Consider the following 17,368-nt stretch of genomic DNA (forward strand, 5'->3'; position numbering starts at 1 on the left):
AAGTTCTTTCTATTGATAGTGCATGAGTGAAATGATTTAGCCTACTTTTGTAAAAGTTAAATCAAATTGAATTTTGAAATCAAAGGCATCCGAGCGGAGTTTGGATTATTTTTGATGAAAAGAACCAAGGCCTGCAATAGCGTCACTCTTTGACCAAAGAATTAATTTAAAAAAAGATACGAAACTCCATGGGGAAACTCTTACCGTCATTTATCTAGCATAAAAATTTTAATATTGAAAATAAACAAATATTTATGAAATAGTACAATTTCGTTTCTATTGATTCATCAAATGTTTGATTTTGAACTTGAACTAACCTTTGACCACAGGCTACAGGGGTTTTTCAAATACTAAGCTGGATTGATTATACCTTAGAATATTTACTTAGTAGTTCAATAAGAGTAGCATAGGTTTTTTTATCGGAACTTTAAAGATCCGTTTTTACGTAGTTGTGAAGTCATTTGATTCTTGATCCATGAAAGGATGAATTTACTTATTATCCAAGAAAACGTTTATAAGTTGACATGTCTCGAGGTATATAGGCCGAATCCTCTATTGGTTCGACTCAGAACACAATAAGCACAGCTTCTAAAAAAGGTTGCTTACATGTGCATTCTTGTTTTTCTCTTTTACAGGAACGATAAGACAATGAGAAAAGTATCAGTTTGACAGATTCACAATAGCCTTGCAGCCTAATTGTATTTGATTGAAGGAATTTGAACCATTTGGTTTAAATAGAAGCTCTCAACCAAGAAAAGGCCTTTACAGGATTGTCTAGCTTGCTAGATTTATTGAAGTTTCCTAATCCGAATACTGTACAAGCACCAAAAAAAAAAACTGAAATGAATTCTCTTGTACTTTTATCTACATTAACACTGCTGCTTCATGCCCGGCCTTGTATGCTTCTGCCAGGATGTAAGTAGTTGGCGTTGATGATGCTATTCTCCCAGGTTTATTATTTTAATTAACCTATTCTAGGCCTGCAAGAAAATAAGAAATAAAAAAATATTTAATTACAGTTTTGCTTAAAAACTTTACCTGAAATCAGTGATTTATGCAACATTTTGTCTTCAAGAGTTGATGTTTTCTGTAGTTTTCTGTCGAAAAACATCGGTAAAACGTTAAAGATTATGAAAAAATACATAATCTAGTAAAAGCGTTGTAGACTGTTATTTTTCCGACTGCTAATGTTAAATTTCCATCAGAATCGTTTCGAGTTAAAATCTAATTATTAAATTGTAACGTTATAGTTCTTTTAAATAAAACTTTTTTTTTCAGACACGAATCAAATTCTTCTAAAATTGAAAGATGGCCCCTTGAGTGCCGGGGATGAAGTTTTTATTGATGGAAAATTTAGAAACAGACTTACTCTTTTGAGGTTTGTCAGCATTTCAAAACGCTGCCCTGGACCTACTCCACAAGCAAGGCATGTGCTTCCACAGTGCCATCCTCTGATCATGAAGTTTCGTCCAAGATACCATCAGGTATCACTAAGTGTAGGAAGAGCATGGTTTTTTACAATGTTTAGTATATTTAAATGTGAATTAACGTTTTTCAAATCACATTTTTGTGTGACAGCTTAAATCGAAATTTTTTTTTTGTTAGTTTGAAATAAAACGACGTCTCAGTCTTTTGCTTGAAAATCTGTACAAATATGTTGCCTTGGTTGCTTGTACCACCAGCAGCAGACAGGGAATTGCTTCGTTTTATATGAAGACGTTGAATTATAGAGAACTTTTCATTGTTAATCTATTTAATATTAACGCCATCATTAATACCAGGCGTCTAATACGACTAGGTGTCTTTTGTATTGTGTTCTGTCAATTTTCTTTTTTATTAAAGCTTTTTATACTTTGTACCTGCTGGTACAAAGAGTATAGACCATAGAACATAAACATTCTCTTTCTTATCACTAGAAAAAACTTTTAACAGCCAAAGTTGGAATTAAAATGCTGTGCAGTTATTTGTGAGGCTTTGCTTGACAGTTTTGTATAAATACACACAACACACACCTGATTTTAGCTTACTTTCTTCAAAGATGCAAATTGCACGTGGATTATGACAGGAAATATTTATTGTGTTTGTCATGGCTAATAGGCATCGCCATATAAAGTTGACAGTATACACGGCATCTTTTTTTCTATAACAAGATTATGGCTATCGCAAGTTTTATCATAGGGGCAATTTTAGGTTGATGAACTGATTATATCAACTCAACAATTTAACCACTTTATAAGAAATTTTGTTTCATTAAAACGATCTTTTATCATCAAATAACGGGTAATCGAAGTAGGAAGTTTCAAATACTTTTAATTACACACTTGTTGTGGCAACTTGGTTAGGTCGTGATAGACACGGCCACTAAGCCGAAACTTCCACTGAAAATCGATGTAAGGGAAGATCTTCAACACTGCTTCCTTGTAACCGTGGCTTTCTGATAGCTCGCGGTTTCAATCTCAAAACATCATTAGTTCTCGTATCATAAACTTATTAGCATTAATTAGCAAAGCAAATCAAGAAGCTTTATCACTAAAATTCAAGTTTTTTTGACCGGCTGCCAAGTGGCTCTCGGTGACAAAGAGACCATGATGCCATTACGCCTCTTGGTAGAAAAAAAAAATAGCTAAACAGATAAAGATTGAGATCAATCTCATGATATCACTACAATAACGCATTTTTGCAATACAGATTCAAATTTTGTACAAGGGGCATCCGAATATGAATCGAGAAGTTGAAGTGGCTGTTGTCAGCAACAACAATGTCACAATTGGTCTTTCATTCCAACTTTTAATCAAAGGTGAATAGATGACTTATAAGCAATATACAGTACCCAATATATTAGCCTATACTTCTTCTTGCTTATGAGCAAGATATTACTGTAGCCTATATACTGTACAATAGCCATGCTGCATGCATCTTTTTACTGGCGCGTTGTGTAAGTTAGTAGCCACTACCACAAGGTATTATGCTTAGAATACTTTACCCAACGAAATTGGTCAAATGTTCCCTGCTATGATTCATTGACGGTCTCATTCGTTAAATGTGCTTTTGGGTTTTCGGTGTGTTGAATTAGGCTTAATCGTGCAATTGAGCTTCTATTTTGGCATTGGCAGCATAATGACTTGTCAGATTTATTTTCAGTGAAGTAATGTGTTCAAAATATAGTTTGTGTCCCCATGCTCAAATTACATGTCTTGTAAGAAATTAGGTTCTGCAACCAAAACTTTTCTTTAACTGTGTTGGTGTTGTTAGTTACATTTCCAAAGCTAAATCGGGGCTAGATGGTTTGAGGTTTACAAAATTCTTAACGCTAAAAATAATTGGCAATTTCTTGTGTAACACAAGTTGTAGAATTTCAATATCACGATGTAGAAAAAATTTGTAATGCTTCGCCTTCCACTGGCCTGTAGTTAATCCACTGAGTAGCATATTGCATGATTTGCTGTCCGTTGAACTATCATTTTGCTTTGACAGTCGGCAAGAGAAATTTTACCATATTTCTCAATGGTGTGCACATAAAGACCATGTATGATGAAATTGGGCACGATAACATCATTCATGTGCGCGCGTACGGGGGTTATTTCAAGAAACACCATATCACAAGAGCTCCATTTAGCTTAAGAAGCAGACGTGAGTATTATGGAATTCAAATTCACTTTATTGCCTACAAAGTTGAACATTTCAAACAAAATATTATCATAGCATCAATAGCATTTTATCTTTATTTTAAAAGCAATTCTAGAAGCTTGTACCGTTTGGCTTTCTAAAATCGTAGCTTATGCAGCAAAGTCACAAGACTTTAAATGATTGCATACTTCACTACATGATCGAACGTTTTGTGATGGTAAATCCTAAAAGGTTTAGATGAATAAGTATTTTGGACAAATTGAACCCTTGAAAGAAATTTTGCAATTTTGTATTCTGTTAAGTGGAAACATATTTTTTTTCAAGATTAAGGAGATTTTTTTTTTTTTGTAAGCTGTGGTACCAATGCAAACTCCACACCCAAATTTCATTTTGCATTTACACAGCGCTGCAACTGCCATTCATAAATGTCAGATTCAATTTGTGAACTGCAGAATTTTGCTTTAAATTGTGTTAAGTTACATTGGCAAAATAGCGTGACTTATCAAACACTTAATTTCAAAAGGAAATTTAAATTTTTTTTGTCTGTTGATTTTATGAACTCTTGGAAGTCATTATATTTCAATTTTTCCAAATTTTTGTGGCTTCTGAGTTTGATGACCTTTGGTTGACCGTCTTTATAAAAAAATGCTTTTTTTTACTTTATTTAATAAACTAAACGTTTTTGGCAATTATCCAATATACTCATGATTTTCTAATTTTTACTTTTTTAATAGTTACCGTTCACGCGCGTCTTTGTAATATCCGTTTCGCAATAAACCTTAATATATTTAATTTTCTTAGACACGTGTGGTGTGAGGCCTGGACTGAGTAGCTTTCGGATCACAGGAGGAGTAAATGCAAGAACCGGGGAGTTCCCGTGGCAGGTACTGAATGTATAATTGAGGGATATATGCAGAGCATGCTTGCACAACATTTGCAAAGTCGCACAGTCTAAATGCGTCCAAGTCTTAAATCCGACAAATTTTGACTTTAGAAGAACGGCAAAATGTTTTGAGTTTAAACAAAATTCATGGGTTTTTTTGTTTGCAATATATTTTAATTTTATTGCAAGTTTCAACAAACGTGATTTTGTGCCTGTCATACTCAAGTTTTGTGCTGTTTGATGAGAAAGCAATAAAGCTAATCTTCGTGTCCACTTAGGTCTTAGAACAATTGTTCTGCCAAGACACAACTAAGTGCTTACGTTCGGTGTCGAGTGGGGTTCTTTCAAGCGTACATGTACAGGCGCTCTCATCTCTCGCCTGCGCAATCGTACACGATATCTCTTGTTGCTTTATCGGCTTACTGAACCCTCTTTCTCTATTTTGTGTTCACAAATTCAGGATTCTTAACATTTATTTTTCCATCTTTGTCGTATTCAATTTTAAAGTATCTTAAATGTATCTTTTGCTTTCCAGGCAGCTATCAGACGAAAGGTCGCACAGCCCGACATTCCATTCAAACATCTTTGTGGCGCAAGTCTCATCAGTTCTTGCTGGGTGTTAACCGCAGCCCATTGCCTTGCTGATGTGTAAGTTTGATCACTTGACAAGCTCTTATCAAACTATTATCGTTGTCTGCGCGGCCGAGTGGTCAGAACATCTGCGCGACGCTCTAAAGGGCCTCGGTTCAATACCGCTTCAGAGCACGCGACTGTGCTTCCAAAAGACACTTTAATAACATGTCAAAATAAACAGCTGACTTAATAAATATACCCTTCGTTGCCTCCAGTTGTCTATTGTGCTGCGTCTTTATCGTTGTATCTCAGTGTTGTGTCACAACGGGAGCAAAATAAACTATGATTATTATTGTTATTAGTTAACAAAAATCAAGTTAGGGCAAAAGAAAATGGACGTTAAATGGAAAATATTACTTCTGAAAGATCTTCACGTCTCATAATTATATGTCTAAATGTATCACTCAAACTAAAAAAAAAAAAAACTCAAACTAAGGTCCATATCAATCAGACATGTTCGCCCCTTAATCAAATTTGTTTTAATCTTCCAATAACAACTTTGCAATTTCAAGCTTGGCATATGTGTGTTAACTTCCCCCTCTTTTGTCTGTGGCTATCAAACAGTTTTGAAACGTATGTAGACGGTTCTGATAGAAAAACATTTCCGAGTAAATATTTTTTAGTTTCAATTTATTTAATTAAATTGGTTCAGTGAAAGAAACAACTTTTCATTGCCAAAATGGCGACTCGTTTTAACATTTGATCTCTTATGAACATGCATGAGCAGGATTATAAAGAAAAACGGAAAAGTATTTCAGCCAGAAATAAATAGCTGTTTCTTCAGACTTAAAGAATATTGGACACATCTGATATCAATTTTGTTGTTTTTTATGCGTCTGCCCCCAAAAAAAGAAACATCTTTGCTTAAATCACTTAATATTCTTTGCTATCGTGCTTTATTAACATTAACAAAATAAGCAATTTTGTGGTGGGAATTTTTGGATCAAATATACTAAAGTACTATAGATGGCCTGACACATTACTAACAATTTTCATAATTATCAGATTAACCGCGCGTCTCTGTCACATATACAAATTTATGAGAAAGGCTTTTTTTACGTTGTCTAAAAATATCTTATAACGTCAGGTATTGATATTGATTGCAATTTTCAAATTATTAACTTTGTATGTTATGCAAATTCACACCGAGTTGCATTTCTAAACCATTTGCACTGACGGTAATGTTTTCAGTACGTGTCTAGCGCCGAAAAAATCTCACTCCTCATTTGATATTGCGTCATAAAAAACCCCCTGTTATTATGGTTGTATTTCTTTGTTCATTGTTTCTCCTTGAGGTTTTTACATCAAGATAACAACGTCAAGGCTTAAACTTTAAGATATTATGTTATTTACTTATACAGTATATTATGATTGCGGTTTTCATGGATTAATAGACTTATTTTAACTTCTTATAAAAATTCCCATAATAAAGTTATTTCTATTTTTAGAAAAGTCTTTCCAACAAAATTCGTTGTACGTGTTGGAGATTATTTCAATGGAGAAGAAGATTTCTTTTCAAGCCGTGAAGCTGTTGAGGTCAGTTGAAAAACAACTGGTGATGCAATCAATGTAAACACACAAACCAAAATGTCATACAACACATTGCATCCCAGCCAGAAAATCAATCATATTTTACATTGATTTAACGTCTACAGACGTTTAATCAATGTAAAAAGTGACTGATTTGCTGGTTTGCACAAGTTGTCATCTGTTACATTACAACTTGCAACCTTAGCAAGGCTGTGAACTCAATCAAATTGTATTGTAATACAAGTTGTTTAAATGGTAGTTTTTAGCCTTGAACCTACACCGCTCATTGCAAACCTTTACCACTACACATAAAACTATTCCTTTAGACACAAATAACTTGTTTTTTAAACAACTTATTGGCGATAATTCTCGTTATGGTGCAAAAGGACAAAGAAACTTAGTATCGAGTGGAAATCAAAACGGAGAAAACTCTTTATCGTTACCCAAGACTGCTTAGTTAGGCATCTTGCACCACGTAAAGACAAGATTACCTCTTTTTATGCAGTTTATGTACTGGTATGGCCTTAGGACCTGCTATGTTATATCATGAGGTCTATTTCTGAAAGAGCAGACTTGTGATATTAGTTAGTTTAATTAGAAATTTTCGGTATTGAAAATACTACTGAGCGTAACGTCCATATCACAAACACGTCTCAGACCCAATGGACCTTTCAGTCAAAGAAACACTTTGTTGGTGATGTCATTGGCAAGCGATCAGTAAAAATAACTTTATTTTCCAGTCTATTGTCATTAAACAGAAACACATGTCCAAGACATGCTTATAACCAAAGTGATGTAATGCGGCGTCGAGCGCCCTAACATAAAGGTTGCTCTGTTCTCAGGAGTTTGACATCGAAAGGGTAATCCCCCATGAACATTTCCGGGCAAGACCGAGTCCATTACACGACATAGCGCTGCTAAAATTGAAGTCGAATGGATCCAAATGTGCAAAATTCAAGTGAGTTTTCGAATAGTCTGAAAGCAAACTTAATTTCCAGTAGCAACTATTATCTATACCTCTTGAATGAGATTGCACCGTCTACCTTAAAGACCTTTCTTACCATACGCAAGCGAATTTTGTTTCTTTATAATACATAACGAATTTATATTTTAAAATGAGTTAAGTAAAATTTCGTGATATCGGCTGGACAACAAGTAATAAACTGAGCTCGTTTATCTTGCAACTCTTTTTAAATGATCTGTTTTTCTACGAAGATATTTGTTATGCAAATTGGTGTACGTACAAGCAGTTACAGCTGATCAATACAACCCTAAAGTCATGAGTGGCATCATATGGGCAATGTTCACGTCGGGGGAAATCTAGTGGATCAAAACGTGCATAGTTTGGCATGCAATATCCGTTAATAGATTGAAATAATATTCGCTGAAAGACTGTCGCGATTTGGACAGTAGTGACTGCGGAATGACATTCTGTCGCTTTGACAAGACGAGACCACATAATTTGATTGCATACCAAGTCAAACGTTCAAACTTCTTGGCTAGGCTGAAAGAACTTGAATCGTGCCCAGCATTACCAACAGATAGCTTCAATTAATTACTTTTTAAAGCAAGCGTTTCTTTTTAAATTGATTTTTATCACGACTCCTTGCACAACTTTCTCATTAAGCTTTGTACTATTATTTTTCTTCTTAAATTCGACTGTCATGGCATTAATTTAATGCAAAAGACTTTCTTCTTTTTAAATGACCTGGGAATAAAACCCATTAGAATTTAAGTGTAATCTGTTTCGGTCCTTAAATAGATTACGTTTTAAAAACAGAAACAACGCGCACTAACGCAGTAGCATGAATGATGGTAGACGAAATCGGTGAAGTAAAATATTTTTGCATCATGAACATTATAATAAGTCATACAATTCACACAGCCATTGATTTAAAAGAACATGTTCAGAATTTAAAAAAAGAAAAACTGACGCTTTTTTTGCGATGGCCGATCTGATTAATGGAGTTTGTCTACGGTGAAAGGCCTATCTTGCTTTTTTATTAATATATATTCAAATTAGCAAGATATAGAAGTGATAGTTTTAGATCAAACAAGATAAACGAATATCAATTTGTAAAAGATAAAACTTTCGCCTAAAATCTAAAATAAACTTTCACAGCATACAGTACTTACTACTTATGAAGTGAAATAACAAGCCTGTAAGATAGACGTGGACTGCCTTTATTAAGATGTCAACAGTTTTACTTTAAATGTAAAGGTAGACACTTGTTAAGAGTATTCAGACCATATCGCTCTTCCTGATTAACCTTTTTTGAAACAATACACAAATCATAAGTCAAAAAGAACGCAATGTTACTTTGTGGTTACACCTGCAAAAAATGAAAAACAGAGGCAGTCCAACTTTTACTTCATTACTTTCATTTAACGTCAGACTAAAGGTAGCCTACAGCAGATGCAATTGAGACCTGGGCTTATTTGGATCCAATTGTTTTTGCAAAGGGATTAAGAAATGTCTTGCATTTTTGACGTGTGTGTTGCTAAAACACGCCTTGAAAACAAACAAGTTTATTTTGATTTATGGATTTGTGATACTTTGCATATTACTGAGAACTGAACTAAGTACGATATATGAGCTGCATGCGCATCTCATTTATCTTTGTCATTTCATGCTTTGTCCGTGCACAGAGGCTAAAGATTTGAATAAACTCGACAAAGTACAAGATGACATGATAAAAATTACTGTATACTGCAATGAGCCAAGAAGCACCAAACATAAATAGGATTAATTCAGTGATAACGTTTTGTTTTTGATGGGTCTTGGCTGTGTTTGTGTGATCATACAGGGACGTTTTTCAGAAGCTTTGGGTTGACGTCACTTTGGTTTGGGTTGACGTGACGTCACTTTGGGTTGACAAATCTTGTAAGAAAATTTGCATCTTGTGTTTCTACCATATAATATCATAACTAAAATTTGCCAGCCCATAAGTTATGTGGTAGCCTACTTAACTTTTTTACTGATTCTTGAAGTGGAATTAGTCACAAGATAAAATAACAATAAATCATTAGGCCTAATTGTCGTAATCAAATTATTCGGTGATAAATGAGTCGATTTTCCTAACGTTTAATTATATATTAATCGCCACGCCACTGCGGTATAACCAAATAAGTTTTCTAATTTTGTCTATTCTGTAGTGACATCGTGTGGCCCATATGCTTGCCTACAAGAAACGAGACAAAGCCAGAAGGATCAATTTGCACAGTCAGCGGATGGGGAGCGAAAAAGTGGGAAGATCGTATTAGTAAGTCTCTTTACTAATCTATTCACGTTTTGCATTCAGTCATAGCGATAAAACCGGTTTGTTCCGGTTATAACTTGATTATAATTATAAAGCAATACATGTCAAACGAACGAAAAAAACAAGAGATTGCAACTGGCAAACCTTTACACGAGAAAGTGCAACCCCTATAGCACTTTTGCGTTTACATTTTTTTGTTCTAGTCTGGGTGTTCAAACAGTTAATCCACGTGTTGTGCAACGACAATATACACAGCAAATAAATAAATACATTTTTTCCAAGAAATATTATTTTAAGGACGCAAAAAAGAGAACAGAGCAAAAATTTGTGTCTGCATTTTTGGATCACGTGACATTATTTAGAGTCTAAAGTTTAGACTACGATCGTGTGCGTAGGCTGTATAGGTTGTTTTGTGACGTGGCTGTGACATAAAAACAGCTTATTCTAAGTTAAGTTAATTTATCTTTTTCCACACCAAGTCAATACGTCGAAGCATCGTTATTGTACATTGTTTTAATGCAACATGTTTTTTGTATGAGTTGGAAACAAACAAAGCTTACCACCCATTATTTTTGTTTGTTTCAATATAATTAGAATTTGTTATGATATCACCACAGCGTGGGGAAAACGAAGCAGGTGTGCCAAAAAGATGGAGGCTCAACAGTTAGACCGTTTGTTCTCGGTTCTCAATCACTAGTTCTCAATCACTGTGCAAAAGCTTCAAGCTCAAACTGTGCTCCACAGTTTTGTGTCTGAGATGCAGCAGCGCAGCCAAATCCGTTTTTAAACGTTGATTCAATGTCCGTAGACAACGAATCAATGGTGATAATGCTGGTTTTACTAGTTGAAAGACTATTCAAGATACAAAATCTATCGTATAAAAACTAAAATATAGAGGCATTCGTCTAACTCCAGCTTTTAAGTTTCCTTGAGAAAGGTTTGTTATTACAAAACGAATATTGGCCTACAACGTAGTTTTACCGTAGTTTGTAAACCTAGATCAAGGCGTGCTAGCGAGCAACTGAAGAAAATAAATTGTCATGTTATCATTATGATTTTTTGAGCAAATTGTGCATTTGTAAATTGCAAATTGTAATTTTCATTTTTAGCACAAACGTCACTTTAAAAACAATTGGGTTATGGTTGGCTTTCACAACTGCCGAAAAAACGTCCCTGTAAAATCGCGTGTCCTCATTGTACTCAAGGCCGTAGCCACTCCTGAGCCACAAGGGCAAAGCCACTTCTAAAAAAAATGCTGCCTTGTAATTCATGTTGAAGATATTAAAACTCTTGCCATCGATTTGCGTTTATGGCATTTTTTTATTTTTCTTACCGGTACTGTGCAAATTGATTGACCATACCTGGCACAGTGGCCAGACTACAATCTTTCTGGTACTAGAACGTAGTTTGCAAGTCTGTAGATGGTTTAAACCAGATTTGTTTTCTTCCAAAGTTGACCTATTTGATAAACACGATTTCAAAGAGATTATTTTAATATTCATGTTCAAACTCTTTTTCTCCTTCATGGAACAAGTTGAAGAAAAGGACATTGCCACAGTCGTCTTGCTAGCTAACATTATATGACATATTCAAAAGTTCAAAATAGTGTATATCATATCCCTAGTGTATATAAAAAGATTTACTTTTTTTAAATAGCTGCAAGCCTAATGAAACTCCATCTTACCCTTTACAGATCCTACTCTATTTCCAAAAGTTTTACAAAAAGCGGACATAAAAATAAAAAATCATCTGACATGTCAAAAGTCGTACGGCACCAATTCACAAAGCCTGGGTGGTGGATACAAGGTCCCAAAGGAATCAGTTTGTGCTGCGGTAAGAACAATGGAAGTAATTTTCTCAAATATATTTTGGCAATCAGGCTCATCGGATTAATTTCTTGCATGGCACTTATACATGAAAATTGGTGTTAATCAGTTTTTAAATCTCACTAAACATACCATTGCAATTGTGTGGTCCGATGCTGGGCTTTTCGTGTTTTTATATTTAGCCTTGATCCATGTTAAATACTTGGAAATGTATTCAACTCACAACTCGAGAACCAACAACTGCCCTGCTGCTGTCAATCATGTTTTATAAGTATTTTTAAAGAATTTACAAATTAAAACTGGTATTTGTTTCCAAAAACTACTAAACTTTTGGTTAAACCTGTTTGGATTTACAGCACAAGAAAAACTTTACCCTATAAAATTCTCCCCGATACTAGTGGATCTACAATACTTCAATGCTTGCTTTTCTAGGACACTGGCAAAGACGCTTGTCAAGGGGACAGTGGTGGACCACTGGCCTGCAGGAGAAACACGTCAAGAGGAACAACTTTCGTTCTTTGGGGGGTCACAAGTTGGGGGGACACGTGTGCTAAGCCGGACAAGCCTGGAATTTATACGAAAGTTGCTGACTACTTGGATTGGATTGAGTACAACATGAGAGACTGATGCATATTTCACTGATGACTTGCTGTTCCTGCTTTGATAATGTGCTAATAAATGCAATATCAAAAAGCACTGAAACGCTGCAAATAAGATTTTTATTGGCTGTTTGTAAACAGCATATTTTTCTTGTTCAATGCTTTTTTGTCTTTGTATCTCAATAATTTAATTTAAAAATTATAATTTTGTGTTCAGAAATGTTTAAGAAAAAAATATAGCAAAATCATAACTGAATCGTGTGCTCAATAGCTTTAATCACAAACTGAGGGTGAAACGATTTGTATTACGATTTTTTAGCAGCTAAAAACAATGTTATCCAAATACTTTACAGTTCAAAACGCATTATTCTGTTTCGCATACAAAATTGCGGCATGCTTTCTAATTTTTTGCAGTGCTAAGCTTTGTAAAGTCAATAACAAAATGTTATGAATCATAACAGTTTATTGAAAAACTTAAAATATAGATGTTTCAATGACTTGTTTAAAACGTTTTCAATTCATCTAAAGACTCCACTAATGCAATAAAAAGTTGTGTTATCACGAAAAACTGCCGCCACAAACTTTTCATCTGAAGGTACATCACCTCTCAACCCAGGTTTTCGCCGAGAAGGAGGCAACTGTAGTTAAAAGGAGTTCACTAAAAACACTTTTTTATCCAAATGCTGTATTTTTAATCTAATGCAGTCAAAGTAGGCTTTAAAATGACACTTCGATTTTTCCGGATTTCTAGGAACCAATAGTGTTTTTCCCCCCTGTTAAATACGTTTCTGATATAACTCCATTTAAAAAAGATAATTAAACTTAACCAATGCATTGCCAAACAGCGTAGTTTAGAAAAGTTTTATATACGGCTTCCAGTGGATCGAGCAACAATGCGTTCATACCAACGTTGTCAACAGTTACAAAGACAGACACGTTACGTAATTTCTAAAGGTCGATTGCGAAAAACGATTTTCTACTAAAAAGCACATTTCTATTAACCTTTTACGACTGTATGAATAAAGTCAACCCCCACTTCTAGCAATTTGCAGAAATTAGTGATTGTCTCTTGTCACCCATCTATAAAGTTATAAATCAAAGCCATCCCGTTGAGGAATTGTTTCCTACTAAAATATGTTGGGGTGGCAATTCTACAGGCAATTCGCACTGCTTGTAAACTTGAGCAATCTTTACTTTTCAAGAACATTACTTAACTTTATGATCAAACTTGTGAAATTGCTGATTCAGCGTTTGATGTGACTAGTCGTGACGTAATGATTCTCAAACAGTAAAATGTGAAAAAAGTCAACATGCGTTATTTATTAATTTTCTGTATTTTTTTACTTGCTTTGTGGCAAGTTAAACATTAATATTTAGTTTACTATGTTGCATTTTATATTTTGTACAATTAAAGTTATGCAAGCTTACCAACATGCAGGCTTATTCCAATAGCTCATGTCCCAATCTTGAAGTTTAAGTTATTCAGCCTAAATCGTCATGTCCCAAACAACAAAACCTGTCATTTTTACATTGATCCAACGTCTGCAGATGTTGAATCAGTGTAAAAATGACAAGTTTTGCTGTTTGGGGTGTGCTTTGATAGAAAGTGAGAAAATGAGTCCTTGCCAGGAAGATAAGTCCCCAGACAAAAAATCAACTGTTTTGTACATTGATTTAATGTTCTTGTTTGTGCAACTGACGAAGAATTGAGATATCGATTTTTAACTAATGAATATTTGCAAGAACAAAACTACGACGCTACAGATATATAATGCAAACACATTTCTGCTGACGCATGCCAGAGGAAATAGCTATGTTTTTGACTTCGTTTCAACATCTCTGAACAGCAACTTTTGCTGCCTGGGGATCGAACTGTATAGTTAACACGTCACAGTATCCACTTGCTAGAAATCAGGTGTTGTCAAAACCCTTCTAGCTATTAGAGGTGGTTGACGAATGTCTTTTCAGCAAGGTTTTTTACATCGTTAATTGTGATAAAAAAAATTGCATTTAGACAAAAACATTTCTTTGAAAAACTTGAAATTAAAATTTAATTTAACAAAATTACATTTTTACGGTTGATCCGGTTTACTGTAAAGTGCATACCAAAACACAACTCACTTTGCACCATATGTTGGGCCAATAGTTTGTCTCACTAACTGCCAGTAAACCACCCTGCGTACCATGAATCCAATGAACAAAGTATACTGTACAAAAAGGTTAATGATTAATTAATTCGATTCAACAACGATTCTATTTATAAAGAGCCATGTTATGCAATGTATGGAAGCAGGAATACACAGAGGCTGTACTGCACAAACAACATAATAACGAAAGAAAAGTTGAAAATAAGCTGAAGTGGTTCGATAAAAAAGCCGAGCTTCTTTTATGTTGACTAACTATTTGACTGCAAATGACTTATTTTATAATGCTAGCGTATTTTGTAACATTTGAATATTTGTGAGATAGAATCGATTGCCTATTTGAGGAGTGATAGATGTGAAAGGACCCAAGCTTTCATTTTTTTTAAATATTTGCAACAGATTAAAGGGAAGTTACTTTGTGAGTGTGGAGCTTATTGAATCATCATCAGTCCATCAAATGAACCAGGTCTGCGTGCCTTACGCGATAAGACTAACGAATGGCTGCTCTCAGTATGCCTTTCCGGTATTGGGTAAAGTGAATCCCATACTTGAGTCCAAGCATCGAGGGATGAGAAGATAAGGTTTTCATTATACCAGGTCTTTGGCACTAACGAGAGTAGGGTGGCCAGTTCCTTTCTCTTCGCAGCTCTTTTCTTCAGCAACTACGCCCACCCAATTTATCATACCCTGAGTGGAGGTAAACGGTGTTTATAAACAGCCATCTGGGAGTCGAACCAGGGCCACCTGGAGATGCGGCCTGATTTGTCACATTTTGCAGATTTTGATTACAGCTACTGCTAATGTTTGACTGACATTTTCTGAAATTTTTTTACTTTTTGCTGTCTTCTAATGATAAAAAAAGCATTTTGTTGCTTTGGGGAAGCAGTAGAAAATGAGAAAAAGTAAATTGAAAAACGCTCAAACAGACTGTTATTAAAAAATTAACAGTCTGACTAAAATCTTCGAAATCAAATTTTCTTTGTTTTTCAACATCTGAGGATGTTAAAACCTATTGTGTCATCTGGGAAAAACACTAAAGAAAGCGTAAAAATCTAATTTTTAGAAAAATTCATTTAAACATTCACCGAAAGTTAGCAAAATCTGGAAATTTCTGCAAAAATGTGACAAATCAGGCCGTATCTTTAGTTAGCCATGGTCGAACGTAGATAGCATGATTAGGAAGCGAGCGCCTTATATGCTGCGCAATCTCACTACTTTCCCGAAAGAATAAACCAGGAGACTTAAACGGTGGCTACAAGTAGGTTATGGAATGTCACATTTTGATTATTTTTCTAACCTAGGCGAATGTGGGCGTGGTGTGGATTGTGTAGAATCTACTCACGAAACTTACCTTGACAAATGTTATTGAGTCTTGCAGACACTTTAGTTTAGCCTACAACTTATAATTTTCTGCTTTGAGTCAAAAAATATTGATAAGTAGTGTGTCAAGTACTGAAGTAGGTAGCCTAGTGTTGACGATTTTGCGTTTTTGTTGAATTAATTAAGAAAATGTTTCCAGTCGATCATTATTTTCGTCCAGCACATAAATTCAGTTTTTTTTCTCATTTCAAAGTGAGCCTACAATCAATAAAGTGATGACTTATGTTCCAGGAACCGTAAGACCACCCAAGCTAAAGTAAACAGAAATAAAACTCCAGGCAACGCTACGTCAAAACCTATATACCAACGTTGTTTCGGTTGCTCAGGACTCTTTTTAGGATAGATTGCTTAAGACAGGGCCTTTAGCCGGGATGTGTAGTCCATTGGTGAGAGTTCTGGTATGACTTCCGACAACAGAATGTGAAAAAGAACGTCTTTAAATCCTGCAAATCGTTATGTTTACATTTTAACCAAATAGACGCATCATAAGTTCGAAAACAATACGAAATCCGTTTGCTGAAACTTACCAAACAAAATGTACACAAAATTTTGTACACATTCTATTTGAATAAGGACCTTCTGATAATTCTCATTTTAGGGTGAAACAGGCTGTCAAGGATTTAGAGACTAATAACTATATTTGATTTAAAGTTCACAAAATATATTCATATTAATAAATGATCCAAGTGATAATGCTGCTTTTAAAATATATTCATTACGTTTATATATTCAAAGAAATATACTTTTTTGAGGTTATGAATGAGAAATTGGAACTGGAGAAAAAAGAAAAAAGAAACTCAAAAACTTCAGGAAGCAAAACTACAGGCTTTCGAAAAGTAAACGCCCGTACGTGGAAAAAGATGTCATGAAACCAGAAAAAATTGCATTCAGTTTGGACAATGATCTAACCTAAGTACATTAGTTTTTTTTTTTATTTCGTTTATTGTTCTTGTTTCGAAAGTTTTGTTTTCAAGGTTTTTTATTGAACTTGCCCTTGGCCACAAGTAACCAAGTTCTGTATGGTACTTGATATAATAATTCCAACTGCACTTCAGTATTTTAACTTAGATAATAACAAATTTGTAAAAAACAACTTTAAGAATGTATTAATATCGACATTCGTAACAAGATCATAAGTAAAATTTTTTTTTAAGTTTGAGTTGCCCAAATTTTATTATTATGAATTGATTAACCTAACTTTGCTTTTCCTCACTGTGTTTTATTATTTTCAGAATTAATAGTTTAAGCCTGCAGGTTCACATGTAATCTTGTTTCCCCTTTTCAGGGTTATCTTCCACTGCAACAGTAGACTGCCTCTATAATGTCGAACCAAATAATGAACAGTATCTTCACAACAATTTACTGATTGTTGCATCACAAGAACCATAAAATCGATAAAAAAGCGAAATGTATCTAAGAGAAAACACGATCTCGAGAGGAGACGGTTGTAAACATAAAATGCAGCTGCGTTTTGTGAATTGCAATG

General features: G+C 34.6%; 1 protein-coding gene across 1 annotated transcript; it reads left to right on the forward strand.

Annotated features, from left to right (window-relative positions):
* The first annotated feature begins 644 nt into the window (after window positions 1-644).
* Window positions 645-13,766, forward strand: LOC145777570 (tryptase-2-like). The gene is made up of 11 exons (XM_082588984.1): window positions 645-915; window positions 1,279-1,484; window positions 2,689-2,797; window positions 3,475-3,630; window positions 4,429-4,511; window positions 5,046-5,158; window positions 6,592-6,679; window positions 7,516-7,631; window positions 9,830-9,936; window positions 11,627-11,766; window positions 12,192-13,766. Exons 1-11 carry the CDS (start codon window positions 843-845, stop codon window positions 12,384-12,386), a joined length of 1,386 nt encoding a protein of 461 aa, XP_082445110.1. The 5' UTR covers window positions 645-842; the 3' UTR covers window positions 12,387-13,766.
* Window positions 13,767-17,368: the final 3,602 nt, after the last annotated feature.

This window comes from Aplidium turbinatum, chromosome 9 (genome assembly GCF_918807975.1).
Source record: "Aplidium turbinatum chromosome 9, kaAplTurb1.1, whole genome shotgun sequence".
Classification (NCBI taxonomy): Eukaryota; Metazoa; Chordata; class Ascidiacea; order Aplousobranchia; family Polyclinidae; genus Aplidium; species Aplidium turbinatum.